Consider the following 27,115-nt stretch of genomic DNA (forward strand, 5'->3'; position numbering starts at 1 on the left):
AAAAAACTGTTTGTTTGTTGTTTTTTTTAAATAATTGCATTCTGCTTTTGGTTGCATTTTCCACAGCATCCCAACTTTTTTGGAATTGGGGTTGTAAATGAGGAGGGAAGATAATAATAATTGACAGAGATAAAAAAAAAAAAAATAACAATAACAATGAAAAATACAAGTAATTATAATTTGTGCAACCATGCAATTAGTTTCAGTTGTATTTTTGCGCATTTAACAACATTTTCTATTGTGATGTATGTATTTCTTCATTTAATTTTTGAACCTCCAGGTCGTAATGATAAAGGAACACCAAGAGCAATAATTAAATAACTATGCTAAATCTTCTATTTTAATGGCAAACTCACATTTTGCAGATAACTGTTACCATAACTCTCCCTTAGGTGGCACCAGAGGCCTGGCATTGTTGTGCTACAAGCACAACAATGTATACTCAAGGGGCTTTCTCCCATGTATGGAGATTGAAGTGGTGTTGCAGCATGGCCTTCTGGGTAAATGTCATGTGGCACAGAGGGCATCTGAAAGGCTTAAAACCAGTGTGGATACCTATGTGAGTCAGATTATTCTTCTGAGAAAAGACTTTTCCACAGACCAAACAGAAATACTGTCTGTGTTCCTTCAGGTGGCCCACATAGCTCTCAAAGTGCTGAAAGACTTTGTCACACTTTCTGCATAGGTATGGCTTTTGGAACACTACTGTATCCGAGTTATCTGCAGTAAAATGAATCTTGGACAGAGGTGTTTTAGGGTGGCAAAAGTGACTAGAGTTCCTTAGCTTTCCACTTTGTTGCAGTTGATTTGCCTGTGGCATGTACTTCTTTTCTTCTTCTGGTGAATCTTTAACATCTTGTTCGTGTTGGTTTTTGGAACTATTTACCAGTTCTGTGTCAGCTGCAGAACTGATCATGGTGGCTGTGGAGGAAATTAGGTCATGTAAAACTGCAGAAGGGTGCGGATTACCTGCAGTGTGAGGAACATGAGATAATGGGTTGCTTGTGTAACATGGCAGAGCATCTCCTCCTTTGCCCGACCTCAGCATGTCAAGACAACATGCTGCATCTTGAGATAAGTCGATTTTAGCTTCTCTGAGCTCTCTCAGTCCTATAGTATCCACCTTGGCTTCTTGGCCGGCTGTCAACCTGGGGTTTACCACGACTGTTCCAACTTCCTTGCTATTTGTTTTGTGGATGATAGCGTCGGGCAGGGCTGCATCCCTTTCCTTCTGATTATCAAAGCTGGAACCAAGCCACCTGCTGCTGAGCTGCTGGGTTTCCTTCTCCTCTGACAGTCTAGTCAGATTCGAGAAAGGCGTGGTGGGACTGAGGTACTGTGAAATAGCTTGGACACACTTCTCCACCACCTGGCTCATCTGGAGTACACTGGCTGCAGTCAAGTAGCTCACCAGTTCTCTCTGAGGGACCTGCATACCAGAAATGGATGAAGCAATAATGAATATTAAAGAAACAGCACCAACCGTAAGAAAAAGGGGACTTATTATACTTCTTTGTGAGCTTCTGAGACCGTGAGTCATGCAGAGCTACTATAATAGAATGTAAGAATAAAAATATAGATCGGAAAATTAGTACAATAGGTTCACCCTTAAAATAATATTCCTCTTGTTCACTTTAAATATGGATCCTATTATAAAACTATATCCAGAACCTTTCATTATAGTATAGAAATGAGTGATTATACAGTAAAACAAACACCTCAGCTCAAAAGACTTTTGATATATGGCCATATTCAGCTCTGTGATTACAGAAACACTAGATCTTGCACCTCTAGGAACCCTGTGTAGCAGGACAGGAGTAGTGTCTTGGCAACCTTCACGTTGGAAACAACAGCCACACTCAGCTCTGATCGGCCTTTGTGAAGCAGGAACTGATCACGCAGGAAGTCTGAGGATGCTGCAAGCACCACTCTGTGACCTTGGAACTGGAGAGGATGGACAGTAGAGTCCTGTGGCCTGCCCAAGATGAGCGTGATGTCACAAAAGCGATGTTCTTCTCTCAGATCATTCATTTTGCTGAGGATGGAGTCCCCGTGGTTGGGCAAACTAAACTGCAGAGTCTCAGAGCAGCCTGGCATGATGGTCTGCCTATAATAAGAGCATAGTTCTGTTATCATATGGATGCAAGTGTGAGCTGCATAGATTACCTTAATTTTTCATGTTTATAAGAAGGCTTCAAAATGTGGATAACAACCATGTTTTCATTTTCATTTTTCAAATAGGTTTTGGGCCCTGCGTAGGAGTGAGTATACAGCACGTGTGAAATTTAAACACTGTAAAAGTTTTGGCATTGTTGGAGATAGCATAACATTCGCCCTAAATAACATGATTTACTGGCAAATTCAAACGTGTCATAATCAGTCAAATCAATATCTAGCGATCCAGCCCCACCTTGTACTGCAGCCTCATGCCGTGGTAACGGTTCCTGGGTGAGGAAGCAAACGGTCCCATCCAAGCAAACGGTTCCTTTGCTTGGATGGGAACCCCAAATAACATTGAGGAAACACTGGCCTCTCTATTCACCTGATCTCCTTACGGGTTCTGGCGTTCCTTAGGTTTAATTAACGCTCTGCAGATGCGGAAGGATTTATTTCGGTGGAGAAACAGGCATCCTGACTTGCAGTGGCTCTTTGCTGAGGAGGCTCGTGGCAGCAGTGTGTGTGTGGGTGCCTGCGTGCAAGAGGGCATGAAGTAATTAACCCCTTCAGTGCTTTTAGTTCAGCTTGTTTTATATATATATATATATGTATATATATATATATATATATGTGTGTGTTTGTGTGTGTGTGTGTGTGTGTCTATATATATATATATATATATATATATATACATATATGTGTGTATATATATCTCTATATAGATATATATATGAAGAATTTGTTGTTCTGCAATGATGCTCAAAACAAAACACACTTCGTTCATGTCCTCCTTGGCTTCTCAGTGTGCATACCTATAGGTAAAAGCTTTACATGGTTGGGACCTTGAAATTAAACACATTTGGTTTACTTAAAAAAACAAAAAACAAAACAGTTTTAATGGGCTGTGTTGGTATTCAATGGTATTCACTCTCCCACCACTTGCAGCCTTGAAGCAAAGTGAACAGGTGGACTCATTTTCATGTGGCAAATTGTAATGTGCAGCAGACTTATCATGCTTTTCTTATTTTCTGTAATATTTTCTCAGTTTGGTCACCTCAAATGTAGAGCTCTGGCCTTGTGCACGGCAGACCCTCCCACCTTTTGCACTTCAAAGAACTATTCTTTGCCATCGAAAAACATGAAGCAATGATTTAGAGTAAACTGCAACTGAAATACACACTATCAAGGGTTTATGTATTTCAATAATCAATCATAAAGGGAAATATGGTTGGTATAAACTGAATGCATTCTAATCAAGTTTTAATCAATTTCATTTGATCAAATTCCATTAAATTTTACATTTTAAATTGTATTTATATTACAAAATTACATGGAAAATTAACATGTAATTAATTTACGTAAAGTCAGATTTAAAAATGTTTTTTTTAGTGTATTCAAACCTTCTTTTTGCCTGGGTTAGGCAATTAGAAGAAAATCTGTCTTAAAGTAAAAGGTGCTAAAACACCTTGTTTCAAACAGTGTAAGATAAACTTTGAGCAGAGATTAACCTGAGAATTAGCACAATAGAAACCCTTTAAGGCAGAAAACTTCACTTATATAAATGAAGAGCTTTTACAGTCATAGTACATGAACATGTTCTATCATGTTATCTGTTTGAATGATGCACAAGCTTGAAGACCAAATATGAAGATTGTCTTGTTTGTCTTGCTTGTTTTGCAAGTTCATTTTGAACACATTCTTCTATTTTTTTTTTTTTTTTTTAGCACAAAATGTATCTCTATATATCTTGAAAAATATAGATAAATTGTGTGGTCAGCTGTGAAATGCATTTGACTTCTTTTAATAATGTGTGGACAGAGTTTTGCATTCCAGTGGTCATATGGCGCAAATAGATTGAAGATGTTTTTTCTATGCGAACCACCTCAAGGCACGGCTTTGGGGCTGCACACAAAATGTGCATTTATTGAATTAACTCAAAGAAAAAGCATGTGAGGATCATCAGTGGCAGGGTCAGGTCTAAAGAGCTACACTGTTCCGATTTGTGCCAGAGGATAATATTTTTGAACTTTTAAAGTGTTCCAAAGGAGATGAGAAAAAGAAAGGATTTAATCCAAAACAGAATCTTGGAGAGAGATCTCTGTTTTTGGTAACAGAATGTCTTTGTAATATCAACCATTTATCACAGAACATTTTGTTCAATCAGGTAGAATTTGAATTTTACATATACATATGTTTCCCTGTTGCAAATAGGCCAAAAAGTGAGACGCAACAAGGTTATTGCTTTCTGTTTGACCAAATCTTCCCAAAATTCCTGTCGCCTGTGGTTTTTAGGTCATGTGGAATTACAGGGATTATTTTACATAACCATCATCTTATCATTGCATTAATTATCATTTCATCAAAGTGTTTATTGAAGCTGCTGGCATTATGTTATAATTTATATTATAGGGGTTATCATAATCAAATATTAACATGTTTATTACAGGTGCAGTTATAACTACTTTAAAATGATTGAGTTAAATATATGTATCATAACTCATATGCTGAGTATATTGTTACAGTAAAATGGTAGCTGAGCAAAGGCCTGAATGTATTCAGCTTCTTGTGGTATTTGAGTTTGCCGAGTTACAGGTGACAGAAGGATGTCCAGGCCATGGTGACCTCAAAGGCCTTAGGTCATCACCATATTCGGAAGAGTATGCCACAAGGAGGAACTTCTGTGTTTGCATTTAATTCTTAAAATACATGGATGTTCTGTACATGCAAATTATGTGCTTGTAAACGCAAGAAGGGGCGTTACAATACCCTGATGTTATAAAAGCAATCTAGAGTGTATTTTGGGCAGAGATGTACAACTGATGTTTTGCAGTTTACACCTCTCCACGCTGCGTGCATTCATTAAAATCAATTGTTTGACCGACCTCTTCTGGACTATCATTGTTTTACTCTCGTCCTCAATTTCGAACCCGTAACAGTCACCACTCATCCCGTGGTTATTTCAGTCAACTTTGTGGTGTAGAGAAATATTTCCTTGCACGTTTATTTATGTAACCATGTTGATTTAGACATAGACATAGACTTTATTTAATCTCACACTGGGGAAATTAACTTGTTACAGCAGCACAAGTGACAGGAAGAAAAGGTGAATTAGACATGGATTAGAAAACAATGTGTCATTTAGCTAAAAAAATAATGTGACTATTTGAACTTTTGTAGCTGAAGTCTCTCTCTTATGTCACTGTCCCCAGTATACTGAATAAAATTTAGCAAAATTTGCAGTAATAATAAAATCTAATAAAGCAGTGGTTCTCAAACTGTGGTATGTGTACCGCTGGTGGTACGTGGGCTCCCTCTAATGGTACGCGGGAGGACTCCCCCAAAATTTTTAAGATTAAATAATATACCATGTTCTGTTTGAGGGATTTCTGAAAATTTTAAATGTACTGCTCTGCTATCACTTCCGACATAAATGAAGACAGGAAACTAAACAGCAGTGACGTTTGTAGGGTTACTGAAATTGGGCTAGCTGGTATATAATGATGTGCTATGTGGTGGCTAGCAACACAGTCATTAATATACTGCTGCATGGGCTGAGCTGTAGTTACATCATAAGGTTTTAAAAACTGAGCTTTAAAATAAACAGTGGTAATGAAAACCGAGAGAGGCTGACAGTGATCACCGACTGTTTTTAGGGTCTTGTTCAGATTAAATAGAAGAAGATACAAAGCATTAAAACATGTTAAAAACACAACAGCCTTGATAAACGCAGAGTAGTTTGGACCCAGAAGCAGGGTTCATAAGTAATCATTTAAAGACCGGATTAAAGACCGGTGAATGTTTTAATGCAGTACAGTTGTTATTATTATCACTTGTAACATCCTGTTTATGACAGTTAAAATAAATAACATTCATATAAGAAATAAAATTGTCTCATGTAAACTGTATGTGGTGTTAAATAGGCCTATACTACTATACTCTAATGTTGGTCATAAGGGTGGTACTTTAAGAGCCATATATTTTATGAGGTGGTACTCATTGTGAAATGTTTGAGAACCACTGTAATAAAGCATTAAGACCATGCATCATTTGGTAAGATGTAGACTGCATGGTAAAAAAAAAAATGGGTACACCATAGTGTAGTCTCAATGAACATATCCATCAATGCCTCATCAGGCAGGTTGTGATAAAATTGGCCAAACCAACCAAATGAACAGATACTAACACTAAGTTTTTTTTAAACTATATTTTTATTTTATTTTAGTTAGTTTTTCCAGGATCACAAAATCGTTTCAGATGGTTTTAATTCTTTTTAAAAGTCTGTTTTTTTATTTTATTTTTTATTGCAGTTAACTAAAATGTTTTTCAAACCTAGCTTTAATTGTTGGTTAATTTTAGTTAGTGATAATAATCTTGCATATCAATCACAAAACAGGAGAAAAGCTAATCATAGGTTATCTATTGTATACCTATTGTATTGTATATATTGTGCTATTTCTTATATCTGTAAATCTGTAACATATTGTATTGTTAAATAGTCTAGTCTGTTACTGTACTGGAGCAACTGTCCCCCACATAATTTCCTTAGGGATTAATAAAGTATGCTGATTCTGATGTTGATAAATGAATGCATACAAAAGCCTAAATGGGAATAAACAAAAAAATAATTACAAATATACAGATACATATTTTCTATAGTTGTTTGATTTAACTGGATATTAGGCTCATCCAGCAAGGGCATTTATAAATTTTCTCAATTTTTTTTAATTATTATTTTGACGCTTTGGTCCTCCATACCTGACCAGAGTGGCGCTCAATATGGAGAATGCCGTTTATTTTACTGTGCCAGCTACAGCACCATCGATCTATATTGATTAAATGAGCAAAAAGCATTTTAATATCGTGGCTGGGAGGGATTTTTAGGCTCATGACCTTAAAAAAGGTCAAAGCTATAAAAATGTGTTCAAGGAAAAGTAGCCCACAGTATTTTCATATGAACTGAAGCGAAGTAGACCTGTAAAGGGGCCAAAAAAACCGTAATTAATCACGCATCCAAAAGTAAACACTGTAGCTGATGGCTGATATATCGACGTCGTTTTTATTTTTTTTCTACGTCAAACGCGGAAGAAGCTAAGTCACGGGCGAGGTCAGAGAGACAGAAGCGAGCTTAAACAGAAAAAAGGGGCATTCTGCTCCGCCCTCAAACCTCCATAATCTGCCGCTGCATCAGTGTGTCCGCTCATAACAGGAGGTTTGTACAGTGGAGGTTTCAGTCCGTGCTCTATTTGACCTTAAAGCAAACATGTCGGGTTAAAAAAAGAAAATACGGAGAGCTGACCTACAGTGTAGTTAGTGTGGAGAGTAAAACGAAGCAATCGCAGGGAAATATGTAAAGACCAACAGGATGGCGTGTGAGGGAGAAAATAACGAAGCAGCGGGTACTTTTATTGACAGTTATGGTGAACCTTCAGGAGCCGTCGTAGCTTAGCTGTAGCGCGAAGTTGACCCAGCGCTGGACTACACGCCGACCCGCAGACCCGAGCGGACGGAAGGGAAGCTGAAGCAGCCGTAACGTAAAGAAAGGAGAGTAAGTGCGAGCGTGTGTGCGGGTGATGCTGAGAGGAGTCATTGTTGCTATGAATTTAATCGTGCTTATGGTTAGCGCAGTAACTTAGCTAGTCGAGCTGGGCTACATCAGTTGGTGTGTGGCAGTCAGACTTGCTAAACTTTGCTTTTTTACAGAAAGTTTTCGCTGAGCATGTGCCTGCCATACTTGTGTTTACGTGGTAAATATAGAAACGGCTGCACACAAGAAACTTACTAAGAAAATCCATTTAGTTAGATTTTCACTGCAGTCTACTCTCAGTTTATCAAACATGCCCGTCTAAAGAGAAAGAATAATGATCATTGATTTAGATCAGGATTTTGTGCCCATCTGCCATCAGCAGTCCGTTATCAACCAGTAATTCCAGTTTTGAAACCCTGAAGAGGTAGCACTTTTACAGACCTTCAGGAAAAAGCTGACCTTCATGAAGACCCCCTTTGCAGACCTTTGCATGTTTGTTGACATGAATAAAGCGATGTCAACTGAGCGATGTAAACAGTTTACATTTATTTATAACTAGTTTAACCCTTTATTACCAGATTATATACTATAATACATTATATACTGGGACATGGCATTTTAATCTGGCATTCCATTCTGTACTATGACATTCCATTCTATACCACGACATTTCACACCTTACTATAATGTTCCTTCAATATGACATTCCTTTCTGTACTATGACATTTCATTCTATACTATGAAATTCCGTTCTATACTACGACATTCCAATCTTTACTATGACATTCCATTCTATACCACGACATTCCACACCTTACTATAACGTTCCTTCAATATGACATTCCTTTCTATACTATGTCATTCCATTATATACTATGAAATTCCTTTCTATGCTATGACATTCCATTCTGTACTATGACATTCCATTCGGTGAACAGTCAAATTGTCTATTAAACTGAACTGTGCAAACATATTCGATTGTTGAATTTGTGGAATTGTATAAAATGTTTGTATATGCCATATACATGTTGGCACTCACAATGTCTCATCAAGATTGGTTCACTTGTCTAGGAGGAGATAGGGAGCATACAAACATGTATAGTATGATTTCTCTATTTTGTTAAACTTTGGGTGTTCAGGAACTAATTCACTGGGGAGTTGCATCCTAGAATTATTAGAGTTTTCTATACTCTTACTTGTTTTTCCTTCTTACCTCTGAGCTTTATCTTAGGAATTAGCTTTTTTTCAGTTAGCACCCAATGAGCATTTAGCATATTTCAGTTTCGTCTTTATGGTCTACAAGCGTGTAGTTTTAGTTTAGTTTTTATTACTTTCTTTCTTAGTTTTATTTATTTATTTATTTATTTTTGCCATTATTAGGATATAGAGACTATTCATTAGGAGCATGTATTTTAGAACTTAAGAATAATGCAATTTTTAATGGCACTTGATTGATGATCATATAGAATAGACATCCCAAGTCTCACCAGGACACAAATGCATGTCTCATCAAGTGTGTTGTGATGTTATTACTTCCCATTTTTCTCATTATTCTTGTCTTTATTTCAGTTAGTCTTGCTCATTTAGTTTTGTATTTTAGTTTATTCTTAGTTAACTCCAGTAACCTCCCTGTTACTGGAGTTATAGCTTAAATACATAAGCTATAAAATGTATTTAAGCTATAAATACATAGCTCAAGATACGTCTATCTTGAGTGCAAACTACACAACAGGGACACAGTCTCTAAACCGATTTAAGCATTACATTATTGTGTCGTACAGTTCCTCATTACAGACTGTCTGTGATAAGCCTAATTATTACAGAGGCCTGTAGACTGAACTCATTGTCATGTTGGAAACGGCTGAATTGTATTGCATGACATATTCCTGGCACCCCAGTACAGAACTCACTTTAAATTGGTGTGAATAGCATGTCTAACTACTCTAAAGACTCAAACAATGGAGATTTGTCCAGCTGCTTACTGCCCTCTTCCAAAGGCTCCCCTGCTTCTTTTTAATCGGCACTTTAGTGAAAATGTCTGGCAGCTCCTTCCATATTGTAACAGATTTTATTTGCTGAAGGTTTTTAGGCAGTAATCATATACTGCTTTTACATCACCAAGGAGAGGCTCCTGGGAAACCTTTTAGTGAAAACCACTAAGAACAGGTTGCTTTATTTAATGCTTGCAAGAGCTCGCAGCATTCAACACATATAAATGCAATGTACAAAAAATAAATCAACAATTATCTTAATCTAAATTCGTATCCTCCTTGAAAAGGTATTTGTAACAGCTTACTCTGATTTTTATCAGTAAACGGGAATACTTTGATAACTGGAAATATTTGTTGCTCCAATTGAAAAGGATACAGACCAGTTGAACAGGAGAATGATCTTCTTTATGTCGTTGAAAAATGAGCCCAAGTATGAATAAACTCCAGTGATAAGGTCGGTTGCACAGTATTAGACCGTTTTGGTAAGATGTAATAAAAGGGGATTCCCTCATCCCTTTAATCAACAGCGCTCTCAAGAATCTTTGACAAAAACCCCAACTTTGAGTCTTCATGGGGGTAGGGTTTATTACAAACCTTTTACATTACAAAGCTTGCTAGATTCATGATTTGAATGGATTCTTTATAGTACTGATGATTAATTTTGCAAGCCTGTACTCTTGAGAGCAGTCAGTTTCCAGTTCAAGCTTTATAATTTTTGAAATGTTTGAATCATCTGTCATCAATAATACTAAAAAGAATTCTTATTCTGACTGTATACCATTTGAAGGAAAGTGCTGGTGATAGAGTAAAGACAGGTTAAGGTCAACATTTATCACAACAAGGATATACTGAAGTAGTATAACTATGTTAGGTTTAGATCTGACATATATACAGTTTACCACTGCTGTCTTATTTTAGTTGTAAAACAACCACTAATAGCCCTGGTAATGTTTCAGTTGTGTATGTAGGCAGTGCTGGTACAGTTTTCAAAGACAAATAAATAGTTTTATTTACTGGAAGGACAACATCAGTGACACAGGCATGTTATGGGGAAAGTACATTATTCTTGCATCAGTGTGTGCAAGTTTTATCCAGGTCATGTACAAAGAACCGCACTGTCAGCTGTTGCAGTGGAGAAAAATTAGTTGAGTAGTTTAAAACGGAACAGCACGATGAGAGCTTCTTGTTGTTTCATATCACAACTTTCTTTAAATAATGTTTATGACCATTTTAGGAACCATCACATCACAGAGAGACTTGTGGCTAGATTAGAGCAGGGTCCAAGGAAGAAAAACACCCCGTTGTTGTAGGGTTTAGTGTGCAATGCAAATGTGAAATTGCTCATTTAATTCTGACCCTGAACTTTATTATTTTCAGACAGCTTAACAGCCTTCTTCACTTGTGACTGAAAGTCTGTGCCAGCATGCTTCACAGTTAGTAACTTGCTGTGTGTTGTTGTTTTTAAATAATGTACTCGATGATTTGCTTGTCACCTCTTATCTGCGTGTCATTGCAACTCTCTTACTCACCACTGCATTCTTTATATTTTGGTTGATTGACCATCACTGACCATTCGCAGGAAACAGCACTGGTGTATTTTTAGCCAAAAAATCACATTGGGTAAAGTTCCAGCTTACCTCTGTCTCTTTCTCTCTATTTGCTGAATTAATTAACCATAGATGGTATAAAAGATGGATGTAGTCACTGCGATGTCACCCACTTGTTTTCAACTTTCAGAGTTGAAGTCTTTATGTTAACATTTGGTGCAGGAAGTCATATTTGGCATACACGTCAGCTTATTACTGTTTAGTAGCAGAGTAATAGCAGTCTAACAAAACTCACAAGCTTATTGGCTTGGCTGCGTAACTCAGTGAGCCCTTATATTTGTTAAATGATCCATTAAAATGACCCAAAGGGCATAGAGTAACATAGATACAGTGAAGAGGTCCAGTTCATTGACTCCAGTTAGAAAATGTGAGGCACACCACCAAGCATCAAGGTGGATGAGTTATTAAAGACTACCTCTTTACCCTCTTTTGAGTTGTTGTGAAAGCAGGGAACTCAAATCGGTTTGTACCAGCCTGTAAACATGCTTTTTAATCTTCTAAATTTATGCATTTCAACATAGGAAACTATGGGTGTCGCCTTCATTTTTCTGTTGCTTATGATGTTACTTGGCAACAGATCTGGGGTAAACAGCATTTTGCTACGTATGTACTTTGCATATGAAATAGCTAGTGTAAAGAACTAAACTTACACATGGTTATACCTATAATGTATACTTATACCTGAAGCATCATAAAGAATGTGCTGAAGGTGGTCATTGTCACTAGATGTTGTTGTTTTATGTGGTTATTACTTGATCCAAGAATCTTGTGTAAAAGAGCTGTTACTTTCTGATAAAATATAGTTATATATTAATCACGTAGGGAAATGCCAATCTTGACTTTTTCCAGTTTTCGATTTAATATTAATACCATGACTTTGGGCTTTCTGGAAATATCGAGTACTGATCTGATATCAATGTTAAATTAATTATATAGAATCCTTATTGTTAGATTGAAAATCTTTCTTAATGTATAACATTAGTCTAGACTTCTAACATGGTACATAGATCATCTACTCTAAAGTCACTGACTCTGTTTCCTTATTTTTTTTTTTTAAAAAGTGCATTTTCGTTAAAACAGTTTAAAGACTGTGTCCCTGTTGTGTAGTTTGCACTGATTCCAAATTACATATCATGCACTAACAATACAGTCCAGCCTTCTCCCCTTAATACCAGAACTGTTTCTCTCGGGTATGTCCCCAGCCAATAATTTGATCAGCTAATGGTGAAAAAGAGCAGATCCTTGGTCCATTAAGTCCACTTCTCTGAATTCCTGCCACAGCTAGCAGCAGAGCTAACATAGCACAGAAGAAGCGAATAGCTGAGGGACCGTATTTTGGACGTATTTCACACTTCTGCTTGTATGCTCGCAAAAGTTTTTAACATTGGTCAAAGTGACCTGATACAGTGAGCCCTCCTCATCCTCATCATGTTTGGTCAGAAATCTTATTTAAGAACACGGAAGGACGTGGTTTTTGTGTAACTCTTATTGGTGACCCTTTATTATGCCAGGCACGATTATTTCTCTTCACCTGTTTACTGTCAGCTCCTTGTCTGTGAGTGAGGAATACATATTCCTAATTTGACACTGATCTCCTATTGATACTCTGTATCACCAGATAACCACAGCCAAGGTATTGGAACCGGAAAAAGCTGGATGATATTGGATCATGTCTAAATTCTGTAAGACAGCATCAGTACTGGTAATAGTATTTACGTAACCTTCAACAGCTGTGAGATGTTTCTTGCCCACCAGAGTCATTTGTTTTGGCTTCATATTTGCGGTGCTGTGCAGCTGCATTTCGCACATACCACTGTAGCAAAGAAGCATTTTTTTACTGAGTGAGTCACAGCGCTCATCTACAGCTGGTGAAATATCATGGACATGAGCAAAGCTCTTCCAGTATGTGTGGCAACTATTCCTATTCGGCAGGTCGACTAATCTCTTGCTGAAATCAGATTTTTTTTTTGCTGCTGTTTTCCTTATTTGCTCGTTTTTTTTGAGGGGGGGGGGTTCTCCTTATAATCAAGAGAATTGGGGTGGGGTGATAACTCTTGACATTCTGGACCCTTTTAAAGCCTCATAACCCAAGTTATCAAAAATCGTGCTGTACTGATTACAGTGACTCAGCTGCTAATGATGAATAAGTGATTCCAACATCCAACCTTCCATCTATCTTTTTTCTTTGGCTCATCAAGCTCAGGGTCACGGTGAGACTTGAGGCTTTCCCGCTGTCATCAGGCAAGATGGAGGATACACCCTGGACATGTTGCCAGTATAATTTCAGCTCCATGTGAGAGTCTTTGCCGCATACAGTTATTATATGTGGTGACACTAGGTTTTTTTGCTCTTTTGAAGCTTTGAAGCTTCTCACAGTTTTACTAAAAGATGGGTAAATAATAATAATTGAGTTTACAATTTGTTGTGTTACTGCAAGCGCAATATTAGCTTCTCAACAGAAGGAGAAGCCGACACGGGAGGTGTTTCAGTCTTGTCTGCTCTCTTGATCACCATTTGTGTGTAACTCAGAAACTGTTGCAAACATATAAGTAAATGGTGTTGCAGTTGTTGGAGTTGTGAAACAACTCCTTATTTCTCTTGCTTTGCTTTTGCTGTTGTGTGTTCTGGGTGTTTTCTTCGTAATGCAATCGGAATAGTGTTTTTTTTTAAAGCTGTTAATTGTATAAGAAAGGGCAGTAATGTTTTATATAGCAGAGCCTTGAGTATGGGTTTTCATTCCTCCTCTTCACTGAGTTGGAGTATTTCTACATACATAGCAACAGAAGTAATGTAGGTAAACATGCACTGCTCTACTTCAGTAGAAAAAAAGTGTTTACTTACATTTTCCTTTCCACAGAGTATGTGCAATTTCTATGTTTTGTGCATGTTTTTGGGGAAGTGTCAACATGCTAAAACAAACACAGCATTGTGTCAGTATATGGTAAGTGGGTTGAATGTGTTTTTATGAACTTTAGTCACAACTCTGTTATGGCTCTGTTTGCTCAGTTACTAATATTAAATCCCATAGTGAAACCAATCCTTTCCAGTTGCAGTCTGTTGGTCTCTATTCTGATGTTGTTTTCTTTTAATTAGTTTTCCTTTCTTCTGTGGGGAAAAAATCATTAAAATATTGTGATATTTTGTCAAAAGACAAAAGGGGGATTTTTACATGTGACCTTTTAAGAGATAACAGCAGCGCAGGTTACTTTAACAGAGGAGCGTGTGTTGACTTGTCAGAACATAACTATGGTAAAATAACATACGGTATAGTTTATTTATCTTAAACGTTGGGAAATCACTGTGCTGCAGGAGCCCAAACACTAAACACAACCGATTAAAAAGTACCTTAGATAAAGTGGAATAGCTCAGCAACATAAATATAATATGACAAAATTAAGTAGTCCAGACAGTCAAGCAGTCAAGATAACACAAAAGATGGGGTCAGTGAGTAGAAGTTTAAATATAATACGATAAGAAGCTTGATAAGTAAACATGTAAAGAGCTGATTGAGGACTTGGAAATAAAAATTAAATACAGGTCTAGGACCAAATAGTCAAGATTGTTACACAGGTCAAACAAGCCTCTGTATAGCTTGACATCAATAGTGACTCCAGAGTGTCATACAGCACCAACAGTGCATCAAGCATGGATGCAACCCTCTAATTGTGAAGCCAGATTAGTTTCTATAGATAGCATCGGTAATGGTAAGAAGGGACTTTTGCTTAACCAGATAGTTGTGCCGGTTAATTGGTGTTTGTGGAATCATCAGATGTTTTCCTTTCATCAAAGTCATCAGTTTTTTGTATTTGTCTGCAAAGCTCCTAAATAAAAGTGGCATTTTTACACTCTCTTCTAGAACTAGTGAAAGATGGCGATTGAGAGAAGTCCAGCTGGCCACTGTGATTTTCTTTTCTTCTGTATTCTCCTTTTGCTGTATATTTTATTATGAGTTGTTTTTTTTGTTTTTCAGTTGAATTGGGGTGTGGTGCTAGCTGATAATGTTTTGGACCCGTGTGAATCCTCATGAGTAAAGTTAGCAAAGAAGTTGTTATACTGAATACTAGGAGTCTCTCAAGTGTTGCAGTAAATGATAGTGTAAGCCATTGCAGCTAACAGCTTTGGCAAAGCGAATAAAGAGCTTTTTTTTGTCTTTTTTTCCTTCATCCATCTGTTTTCTTTTGCTTATTGAATTTAGGATTGCAGTGAGGCTGGAGCCTATCCAAGCTATATTACATTTCTAAGCCATTGTGGAAAGCTTTGGCAGCACCTAGAGCAGGGATGGACAACATTTTGTGCCACAGTAAACAGAACGAAGACAAGAACTTTCTGTTAGAAAATGATACATTGGTCAGGCAAAGTTCAACAGCTCTGCTGTCCTGGCCTGCAGCTGTGCTTTGAAGATGTCTGAAATGTGGAGTGCAGGTTCAAGTGTCACTACTCCAATCTCACCAAGACTGCAAAGACTACCATCTCATAGTGTGGTTTCTTACTGAATTTAATGTGTTGCTGAGCCTCCCTTTGAATCCACACTCACACGTGATTTTTTTTGGCAGGAAGTGGTTTAGTTTAACTTTTAGTACATCCAAGTCATGGTCAAAAATTCTTAATGAATGGGAATGACTCTGTTATAAAGCTGTGAATGGTAACCACTAAAGTTTTATGTTCTGTGTCTATAAACCACCCCTCCTTCTGAGTTGTGTTGACTAAACAGGGTGAGCTGAGGTCTCCTTTGCTATAGCCTGCTACCTGAACTGTGTTGAAGAGCGGAAAGACATCTGTGTTAGACTCATTGTAATTAGCCTCCAGTGGTTTTGTAACTCCGTTTTAATTGGCGATTTTGTGTTTTAGTTTCACTCGTGTGGTCCTGTCTGCACATAACTAATTGCTTTTATGATGTCAGAACTGTGTTAAGTTACTGCTGGAAGTCGTATTCTTTCCTACTGTTGTTTTCCTCAAGTGAACTGGCACAATTGCAGCTTTTTCTTAATGTTTCAGCCATCAATCTGCTTTTCAGTTTTGTAGGGTTTTCTTTCTCACTTAAAATTTAACTTTGATGTATTTGCTGTGATAATGTCACTAGTCAATTATTAAAAAATATTACAATATTTCGTTCTGCAGCTGTTTAGCCAGAACATGTTTTCCTGTAGCTTCCAGTATGTTGTCAGTAAGTTTTGATACTATATTTATTAAGATTGTTATTTAATAGAGTTCATTCTGCGTGGAGTAATTTTGTGCCTGCATGCTTTTTTTGTAAGTCTATTTCCAATTTGTGTATAGTATTTAAAGCAGTGTAATTATATCAAGTTTACTTATGGTATAGCTGTTGTACAGTAACTACTAATCCACTTCTAAAACAGCACATGCTATTTCTGTAATTTCTCTGCCAGTCCTTGTATATGCCAGTCCTCTCTTTTTAATGCACTGCAGTAATTTTAGATTAAAAAAACAAACCCACTGTAGTACTAATTCTTCAACTTTTATCAGCTTCTACTAAGACGAGATCTATGCAACACAGTCTGCTTTTTTTTTTAAAAAAAAATACACAAAAATTAGAGTTTTGTTAAAGTTGTTAAAGAGCAATGCAGACAAATAAAACAGTTTAGATAAAGGAGGAATTCATTTTAAAGCTGGATTTTACTGGCTCTGTCCAGTAGAATGAAACAATCTATTCTGAGATGTGTTTGAGTGAACCTGGAGAAGTTGTGACCAAAACAAAAACAAAAAAACCCAAACTATTAAACAGTCTGTTTTGTTTAATAAAAATATAGAAATATATATAAGCATTAGTTAAAAGTTTCAATAAAATAAGTTGCCAGAACAAGAACAATGATAGAATGGAGAAAGGGTTAGGCTTAGGTGTTACAGTAAAGGTTAGCTTTAGGTTAGGAGACCAAGGAAGGATGAGATAAGTGGTTTAGACAAGAGAATAAACTACTTAAAGACATTTACAATTAGATGAAACCGAAAGAAGGATTGCAGCGTGGAGGAGGTTGCAGTAAAAGGAAAACTTAAAGAGCAGCTCAGATCACGAGGACCACCCCTGGAGAGCAACTGGGTGGATATCCGGAGTTCACAGTGGAAAGCATATTTTAGTTTGAAGAAAAGTTGCTCAGACAGGACAACAGTCTGTACCGAAGGACCTGCAGATAGGAATGTCCACTGGAAATTTGCACGATAGCCTCTGGCAAGCTTCCAGCCCCGATAGACTTTAGTCACACACCTTATAACTTTTTCTGTGGTCAGCTGGCACTGCAGCCAACAGTCTGGAACTCAGAACCATAACCTTGAAATGTACAACAGACATTCAGCTTATTTTAAGATCGACTGCTGATGGTTATTTTAATTGTACAAAAAGCACCTTTAATCCTGACTTTAAATGAAGTCCAGCAGTCCAGGCTGAGTGAAGAACTGGCGTTGTAACCAGAAGTGAAACCAAAAAGTCATAAAAAGTAAAATGTGTGAGAGCTGATAGCTCTGACCTCAACTTATACCAAGGCCCTGATAAGACGCAGCAAGGAACTGGTAAAACTCTGTGTGTGTGTGTGTGGCATGATAAACGCTTTGGGTGTGTAAACAGGGCTGTTTTTTTCTCTGTTCTTGTACAACATGTAGAAAAGTCCCCAGCTATCGAACAATTGTAATAACATCAATAGAGACCTGAAACAATTGGAAGAATATTATTACTGCAGCATTTAGTGAGCTGCTCTGCCTGGAACTGTGAGTCTCTCTTTTGTCATCACCTTTATACCTACAGCTCCCATTGTTTTAATTAGCTTGACTTGATTATTGTTTTATTCTGCTTAAACTATTACCAGCTATTACTGTCGTTTAAAGTAAGACTTAGATCGAGCCCTGGCTATGGTGAAGCATGTGCTGAAGGGCAGTGGCCAAAATACGAGTACCACTAGTATACAACGCTTGTTCAGTTGTTTGATAAATTGAATCTGTATCATTAATTGGAGTAATCGGTTTAATCCAGAGCCGCTTACACCCCTGCTGGCACGATACTTTGACCCAGTAATAAAATAGGAAGTACCCATTAACTGAATTTAGGTCACCAAAGATTTAAACGTTAAACAACAATTTCAAAAATATTTTGAAAGCATGGCTACTCAAGTATTGTGAAAACACACAATTCTCTTGTCTGCTGAGGTTTGTGCAGCAAATGAACACCCAGTACTTGTACTCAGTGTATTGGAAGCAGCTCTAAAGACCTCTGTAACCAGGCAGATATCCATGACCAGACAGGGGTCAGCGCCTATCTGAAACAGGAAGGCTTATCTCAGTCAGTAATAATGCCTACCTACTGACGGTTGTCCAGAAATATTATCATAGTTTTATTTGTATTGCACTATTTTTCAAACACACAGCTAAACAATGGATCATAGTTTGGATAAAAAAGTTAAAAGAAATGATAATAAGCTTTGCTAAAAGGGAAAGCTCAACTATAAAAATGTTTTCAGAAGTCATTTAAAAGTTACCACTGATTCAGCTGATTTAATAGGACCGACTTATTTAAGTTACATGACAGCGTTTCACCTAATCAGTGTGTCTTTCCCACGACGTTGGGAAAGACATTCTAATTAATTTTCATAAAATCCATTTTTGTTATCTCTCCGCAGCACTTGTGCAGTGTTTTATGTCATGTTTGTTTTAATATTGTTGCACTTCCTCTTTGTTTTTGTAAGTCAGTAATAACACCTTTGTTTGACACTGTTTTGTTGCTGCTGGCATTAAATATAGTTGAGGGTGTAGAGTTTTTATTCTTTTGTTGGGGTGACTGTAATTTCCAAGGAGAGAGGTTGAACGTTTAAGTCAAGAAACTACACTTACCACTCTGCACTTCAATAGAGGTCATTCTTCACTTACGAGCTTCATCTGATGCTGTTTACCCCAGCACACATTGAAAATGCGAACTGATCAGAGTAGTCCTAAATGTGTATTCTAATGTTCCTCTGGAACATTAGAATACACACAAGGCTCTCCAGAGGAAAATGCTAAACAGGCACACACATGTTGCTATAAAACAAGAATAAGTCTTTCTACTGAATTCATCAGTGGAGTGCCTTCATGGTGTAATGGTTTATTATTGTGACCCCCCTGTGCTTGGGCTCAGTGGGTCACAAGCTTATATCTGTGTCCACAGTACAACCCGGATGCAGTAAATTGGAGGGCTGTTTGGGAAATGGCATCCGGCTTAAAAGTCTGTCCCAAATCAAACATACAGATCCAGCCCTTTGGGAAATAAGGGAGTAGCTGAAACTACCTAGCACTGAATTGGTCTGCAGTCTATCTAATGTTCTGGTGTTACAAATGTACACAAATCAGAGATTTCTGAGTGAGTCATTCCAAATACCTGTGGCTTCCATGTACCAGTGTTTTGTAGTTGCGATGCTTCACTTGCTGATCGAAGCAGCTATCATTATTTTAGAGTTAATGTAAGTTAAAATTAATACACAACAATTAAACGTGCAGCTCTATTCACATTTAGCTCTAGCTTTTCTAGTTTGTGCACACAAAGAAGAGCTCTTCTTAAATCAAGAACTCTGCAAGCAAAGGGCGTTTTAGTTGAGCTACACCACACAATGCTGACTACAGATATTACTGGTATATAGATATATTTTCAAATAAAGCACAGTGAGACAGTGTTGTTTTTATTAAGATCGTTCAGGTTGTTGTATTACATAAGCTGCTTCATTCATAAAGTGTTTTTATTGCACAATTTTGCATCTCTCCTCTCTAAAAATCTTTGTGCAACTGTGTTGCCACTAACTCATAAGTTCACTTGCAACTAAAGTTCTTATCCATATACAGTACAGGTGCCGGAAGTGCTCAGTGTTGTCAAGTTAACAGAGGTCAGGATATTATTACAGACAATAACACTTCAAAGTTCTATTTTTAGTTTTTATTGCTTGTAACTATTACTGATGAAATGCAAAAACAAAACAATTTTAATATGCAGACACCCCCCCCTCCAAAAAACCCCTCAAATCCTTAGCTTCTATCCAATGCAACATGTACTGAATGTACATGTTGTAGTATTTATTAGCAATTGCTGCAAAGCAAAGCTTGAATAACCAGCACAACCCCCCCCCCCCCCCCCCCCAAAAAAAAAATCCTTCTCTGCAGCAGTGCCTCCTTAACAATTTATTTCACTCTAAGTCGTTCCTTTCTCATTTTATCTCTTCTTTTTCACCTGACAGGTGCATGTCTTTTTTTAAGCGGCACATGGCTTGTATTCTGCTGACAAACATGGACCCGCCCACCACAGAAAATCAGAACGGCCTCCCGCCAAATCTAGACTTGGCCACTGGACCGAAGCAAGACAATAAGGCCACCTGTCTGAGCGTCTACCAGTACTGCGAGAAGAAGGAGGGAGGAGAGGGGGGGGCAAGTTATTCAGAAAGTGTCCTCACGTTTCCACCTGGAGAGTATGTAGCAGAGGAACTTTGCATCTCTGCAGCGAAAGCGTGTGGTGAGTCACAACTGTGTTTCAGTTCACGTGTTTGCCCACACATGCAGTGTATAGTTTCATTTACACATCTGACATTTTTTGGTTGAGCCATTTTCTAACCTCAGCTTAACAAAAACCTTTTTTTAAAAGAAAACAACAGCTGTTAACTGTACATTACAAACAATGCATACATTCACGCTGAAATCCTCTTAAAAGGTGACTGGTTTCTTTATAACACATTTCTTTCTGTCAGAAGCCACTTGAACTCTAAATAGGTCACAATACAGTTAAGGAATTTTTTAATTAAGCGTTTATAGTAATAAAATCTAAAGGTTCTTCTGTATCCACATATTCTGGCAATGAAAGACCCATTCTTAAGCAACAAGACATTTTTGGATAACAAATTTCACTTAGAAATGTCCCATAAAAACAGCACTGCTTTCACATTCATGGTTTGCAACAGTTCCCCTAATGCACAACTCTTTCAATGAAAATAAAATGGTCCTTTTTGTTCAGCTAAACTTGGTGAAGCATTAAATCAGCAGGCACTGCTTTTAGTTTTACATTGTGCAACATTCCTGTTGTTTAAAGCACATTTGCAGAAGATAGCAAAATATATCGTATCACTGAATTCATTATACCTGAATAATGGATGTTATTTACATTATTTCAGGATGCATTATATTCAGGCTGATGCATTGTACAGCACCTGAGTTGATGTTGGATATTAGTATTCGCAGCCACTGTATTGTTTTTCTTAGCCTTTATCCATTTTAGGGTGTTTTAAGGCAGTTGAATAAGTTAGCTGTGTTGGTGTTTTTGGGAAAAAAAACTTGATGCACTCTTTGAATATGATTTGTTAAAATTGCTCTAAATTGGAATTACTTCTGCTTTGAGATGATAACTCTTTGCCTACTGCCCTGCCCTGCTAGAACAATGTGAGCCCATGATCTGGTTTGTTAACTTTTTTTGGATTGTTGTTTCAGTGCATTTGTTTTAGACATTAAATACCATACCTTTTTCTTAATCTTTCATTTATTCTTTGTAAATGCAAGAAACCCCCCCAAGAAAAACCAACACAAAAACTGCCAGACAAAAAAAACAATAATGTGCTGAATTAGAGCAGGGCGATATGGCCAAAAATATTTATCACGATATATATTTGAAAATTTGCGATAACGATATAACTGACAATATAATTGATACGAGACAAAATACAACTCCACAACTTTACTAGCGCAAAAAAACCACCATCCATTTATTTTCACTTAAACAAGCAGCTGTTTTTTATGTGCATTAAAGCCATATAAAAATTTAACAGTGCAAATGTAAATTCCTTGCTGAAAGTTTAACCAAAAGGCATTTCCAGTAGAAATGGGCTGACATATCCTGAGCATAACCATGTATAATATCCACTGAAGTTAAAAAAAGGTGCTTTGCTACATTAAACTGCAGTGTGCCAAATAAAAAAAGTCAAATACGTATTTTTCGGACCATAAGGTGCACGGGATTATAGGACACATTAAGTGAAACAAAGCAGTCAGATAAGTCAAACTTTATTCAACTCATTCTTCTTGCTTCCTCCACTTCTGTACCATTGATTCATTAATGCTGTATTCTATCACAGCTACTCTATTCCCATGTTGTTGCAGTATATGAATGACTAACCTGGTATTGTGGATGGATTATCTCAGTTGTTCTCCTGACTGAAGTTTGGTCCGTTTACAGCATACTGCCATGCGATTGCATTTGTCTCTAACCATCAGGAACCTTCACGTTAGCTTTTATTGAGGGGAAAAGTGTTAGCGTTCATCCTGCAGCTTCACTGTTTAGGTTATGCTAACATAGCTGTGTCGCTAATGATCACGTAGCACATCATTGTATACCACCTAGCCCAACTTCAGTAACCCTACAAACGTCGCTGCTGTTTAGTTTTCTGTCTTCATTTATGTTGGAAGTGATAGCAGAGCTGTACGTTTGAATTTTTTCAGAAATCTCTCAGTCAGAACATGCTGTATCATGTTTAGGTAACTAGCAAAACTAGCGAGCTAACTTCCTGCTAACTTCTAACTCCGATAAATGTAATAAATTCTGTTTTCATGGATGCCTGGATGTTAAACTTCATAGTTACACCTGGTAAAGCAGCAATGCTGGTCGTTTTATTAAAGATGAAAGAATTTAGACAGTTTTTAACTCTCAGTGATGCTGCAGTGTTCGTTTCACTTTGGGACCTGAAGCGGGCGTTGAGTTTAGGACCCAGATTACTCCCAGATTTACGAGCACCTTAGTCCGACAAATACGGTAATAACGACGGCCGGCTTGCATGTTCTACAAAAAAATGTGCTTTGGTGGGTATCTGACGGACAAACACCAAACCAGTTCCACATCAATGAAGTTGCACCATTTTTACAAACCAGTTCTGGTTCATCCGTTTCATTCAACAATCGGCCATGTGCGTATGAAAACAAAGGCACTGCGCATGCGCGTTTTACCCATATTCTATCGCGATATTTCATTTTCTTATCGTTGCCTAACGTTGTACCGGTATTATTGTGAACGGTATAATATGGCCCAGCCCTATGCTGAATCATTGTCAGATTATAGCTGATGGTTTGCAGACTGCATTTTGAACAGAATTTCCTAGGGAGGGCAACTTCATGCAGTAACTTTAAGTCCATTCTGACAAGAAATCATTTGACTCTAAATTAAAGATGTCTACATTCCCAAACTACTGTCAGATGATTGTGCATAATTATGGTAGACATGTGATAATTGTTACTTGAACTGTCAGAATTTGTACTTAACACCTTTTTTAAAAAAAAACCAAAAAAAAAACCTAAGCCCTAATTACGCAGGCCTCAAGACTGGTGAGTGACCTCCTGGCAGCCATCAGTCGCTAAGAAAAAAAAATACATTCCCCAACATTAACGACACACGAATAAAAATGTGAATTTCAGCTGTTTTGCAGATGTTGCAGATCACTAAGACACTGGGTTACTAAGGGCTAACTGACCAGTCTGTGGGGTTGTGTGAGTGAGGCTCAATTGACTATTCAGATGTTCCAAAATAATTTCCGTCCCTGCTGTATGAGTGCACACAACCAACGCCTTAAACATAATTGCTCTCTAGAATTTAGAGGACAATCAGATCAAATACCAGAAACTTTTTGGTACCAAAAATCGTTTGTCTTGTTTACAAATTCTGTCTTTTCATATGCAGAGAATCTGGTTATGAATAATGGCCAAGTTGAAACACATGCTCAAATAATACCCTCCCACGCACAACACATTAAAAACCCAACATGGTTCACACAACTGACTGTTTATGTTCTTGTGAAACTAAATCAGTACAGCCCTCTCCAACAAATATTTTAAAGAGCTGGTTTTATCCTCTCAATGAAGAAAAGGTCATAAAGGGGCATTCAAGCTCTGCAAGGTTTAGATGCACATTTTCTTAAATTGTCTTTTAAAGTAAGACCAGAATTAGATTGCTTAGGCCAGTTTTTAGTCGTGAAAACAGAACTAAGATAGTCAGGCCACTTTGTCATCTCCTCTTTCTAGAAAACTCAGATCAGGAAGTTGCTTCGCTGTGTGTCTATTTTCCCCTATGTGCACCCTTCCTTCTGGAACGGTTGAATGAAGTCTTTTTACCATGAGCTGTTCCCTATTTTTCAGTCTTTATTTCATTTTTCATTTCCACCTCTTTGTCAATTCTTAAACTTGTACTTTACCTTCTGACTGTCTCTTAAACAGTTTCTTTTGTTGGTTAATTGCATTTGAATTTAGCTGAATAAGTTGAGTAATTTGTTACTAGGATATTATTTATTAGAGAATCATTAATGTTAATTTAAATGGCTAGGGCAGGACAACTTGCTACCAGACTGAAGTTAATTATGGCCTCCTTCTTTGCAGTCATCCCTAGTACAATTTCTTCCTTTTAGTCCTCACGTAGAAATACGTTAAAAAGTATGACGCAAGGATGTTCTGCTTCATTGTTCAGTTTCTAAAAAAAAAGCATACAAAGTTATTAAATCTAACATACAGTACAAATCTCTTAGTCTTCAGTGTATCTTGAACTTTTTATACTGTTTTGATTGTAATACATATCACAAGGTAGGAGTTGTCTGTACATTAACCTTCTTAGCACTTTGACTTTACTTCCCTTGTTGTGGTTGAGCCCATTTCCTCCTCGGCAGCGCTTCTGTCCTCACGCTGTTGCTTCACATGTGTGAGGGCTTCCGCATGCGTGATGACATTTTATGCCCTGTAAGTTCAGTTCGAACACTGATAAAACACCAGTTGTTTTCTTCATGGCACTTTTTATGCCTCAGCATTGTAGACCGCCATGGCCTGACCCAGTCGAATAAAGTTCATCACCCATGCTAGGGAGCTCAGTCAGGAACCCACTATCTCAGAAGCATCCAAGGGAAACTTTTTCAGATTTGGCAAAAACATTCATTTAAACTTAATTGGTTTTCCTAGTTCAAGTTTAATGGTCTAGACCACTGTCCCGGTGTCCACTGCGTTCTTCTAAACATGACAGAGTACATCATCACCACGAAAAGCTGGAGAGGATTTCTTTACATGGGACCCAGACATGAACAAGATTCAAGGATGAACTAGTTGGATGTGACAAAATACAGTATTGTACCAAATACAGTATTATTCTCTTAATATTTTGCTTCCATTGTGCCAGATTTGTTATAATTTTTATTGACGTTTTGAGCAATACCTTGCCAAGCTTTCTGAAGGTCTTTCTGAGGTTTTCTTTGGACATTGATGTCTTTCAGAGGAAGGTTTTCTTTTTCTTTTCTTTTTTTTAAAGACATTTAACACTGACCTGTGAGTCATTCAAGCATAAAAAAGCCCCGAAGGAATGAACAAGTATTGGATCTGCACATAACAGGCAACTTACCAACAAAACAGAGCCCACACTTCAACATCATTGAAGCAGTATGAGATCGTCTTGACAGAGATTTGGACAATAGGCAACCAACATCCAAAGAAAAGCTTTAGATTTCCTTGAAGAGGCCGGGAGAAATATTCTTGACGAATGCTTAAAAACATTAAAAGAAAGTCTAAGAGTCATAGTAGTCATACTAAATACTGACCTTATTAGAGCTTTTTAGAATTTTACAAACTTTGTTTTTGCCCTGTATACTCTATTTCCATGTATATATACACATGTTTCAAAAAATTAATTTCACCATTTCCTGCAAAAATATAAATACATGACAAGCATTTTACGTAATACTGTACAAATGCTTATTACTACGGATGTATATGAAGTTGTCCATCTATTGTTAGCCTATATACATCATCATCATTATCATCAGACTTCTAGCACACAGGGACTTTCGATGTGGGGGAAGCATATCGACCAGCGGTAACTGAAGATATACTACACAAGAATATTTGGTTGTTGTTGAGCATGTTAATGCAGTTGTTTGCAGGCTGCAGTGATGCCACAAAGCATCCTGCATGTGTAAAAAAAATTCTAAATATCAGCAGTTTGTTTAGTGAAATTGGTTTTTATATTTAGGAACTGGTTATTGATCTGTGCAATTAAGTGTTTACTGAAGTGACCTTTAAATAGGGGATGATGTTAGACACTGTAGGACGAAGTGATTGGAAAATAGCTGCTAACGGAGTGAAACTAACAGCACCTTAAACATTTAAATGAGTTAATTAATTTAAAACAATATCTATATTTATTCTTTTTCCAGGGATTGGTCCAGTGTACTTCAGCTTGTTTGGACTAATGAGGGAAAACGACCGGACATGGTTCGCCCCAAATCATGTCTTTAAAGTGGACCACTCATCCTGCGAGAAACTGCACTTCAGAATCAGGTAGACAGTTATACTTTTTATTTTTATTTTTTTTCTGATTTCCTGATTTTTCAAAGTTTTTTTCTTCTCTTTTTGTCTTTTCTTTTCTTTTCCATGATCACCCCTCTTGTCCAGATACTATTTTCCTGGCTGGTACAACAGCAACAATTTATCATACGCTCATCGCTATGGTTTGTCTAAAGGGATGGAAAGCCCTGTGATGGATGACTGTGTCATGGCATACCAGTTTTTTCAGGTTAGTCATGACGCTTTATACCTCATAAAGAACAGTAAGACGTCATTTTGTTTTTGTAGAGCCATAGAGTCTGCAGAGTCTGTTTAATGCCTTCACCCTTTCTTTATCGTCTGCGTATGTGGTTTCTTTCTCTTTTTTTTTTGAGCACTGTTGGGTGGGAGATAAAATGTGCTTGTTTCTCTGTCTCTCTGACTGGCTGCCAGTCTGTCATGTCAGCCCATTCTTTGGTACGAATTAAGAAAACAGGAAGTGGGGTAGTGAGAGTGCTCAAGAAGCACAAAATGGGGAACAGGTCCAG

At 37.4% G+C, this 27,115-nt stretch overlaps 2 protein-coding genes across 2 annotated transcripts in view; one reads left to right on the top strand and one right to left on the bottom strand.

Moving 5' to 3' along the window:
* Positions 1-442: 442 nt before the first annotated feature.
* Positions 443-2,736, bottom strand: LOC134631713 (zinc finger and BTB domain-containing protein 26-like). The gene is made up of 2 exons (XM_063480271.1): positions 1,789-2,736; positions 443-1,429 (listed from the first exon to the last, which is right to left on the bottom strand). The coding sequence occupies exons 1-2, from the start codon at positions 2,134-2,136 to the stop codon at positions 443-445; spliced, it is 1,335 nt and encodes a 444-aa protein (XP_063336341.1). The 5' UTR covers positions 2,137-2,736.
* Positions 2,737-7,301: 4,565 nt separating this feature from the next.
* Positions 7,302-27,115, top strand: part of LOC134630938 (tyrosine-protein kinase JAK2-like) — a 40,956-nt gene continuing 21,142 nt past the window's right edge. Inside the window, exons 1-4 of the mRNA XM_063478764.1 lie at positions 7,302-7,702; positions 20,483-20,754; positions 26,459-26,582; positions 26,697-26,817. Of these exons, the coding sequence (XP_063334834.1) occupies positions 20,487-20,754; positions 26,459-26,582; positions 26,697-26,817 (513 nt within the window). The 5' untranslated portion in view covers positions 7,302-7,702; positions 20,483-20,486. The remainder of the gene's footprint in view (positions 7,703-20,482; positions 20,755-26,458; positions 26,583-26,696; positions 26,818-27,115) is intronic.

Source organism: Pelmatolapia mariae, linkage group LG7 (assembly GCF_036321145.2).
Source record: "Pelmatolapia mariae isolate MD_Pm_ZW linkage group LG7, Pm_UMD_F_2, whole genome shotgun sequence".
Classification (NCBI taxonomy): domain Eukaryota; kingdom Metazoa; phylum Chordata; class Actinopteri; order Cichliformes; family Cichlidae; genus Pelmatolapia; species Pelmatolapia mariae.

Coding starts and splice junctions, on each gene's coding strand:
- LOC134631713 (XM_063480271.1), bottom strand. CDS start 2,136: ATGATAACAGAACTATGCTCTTATTATAGGCAGACCATCATGCCAGGC. Junction 1,430..1,788: donor GCTACACAGGGTTCCTAGAG/GTGCAAGATCTA, acceptor TCTGGTATGCAG/GTCCCTCAGAGAGAACTGGT.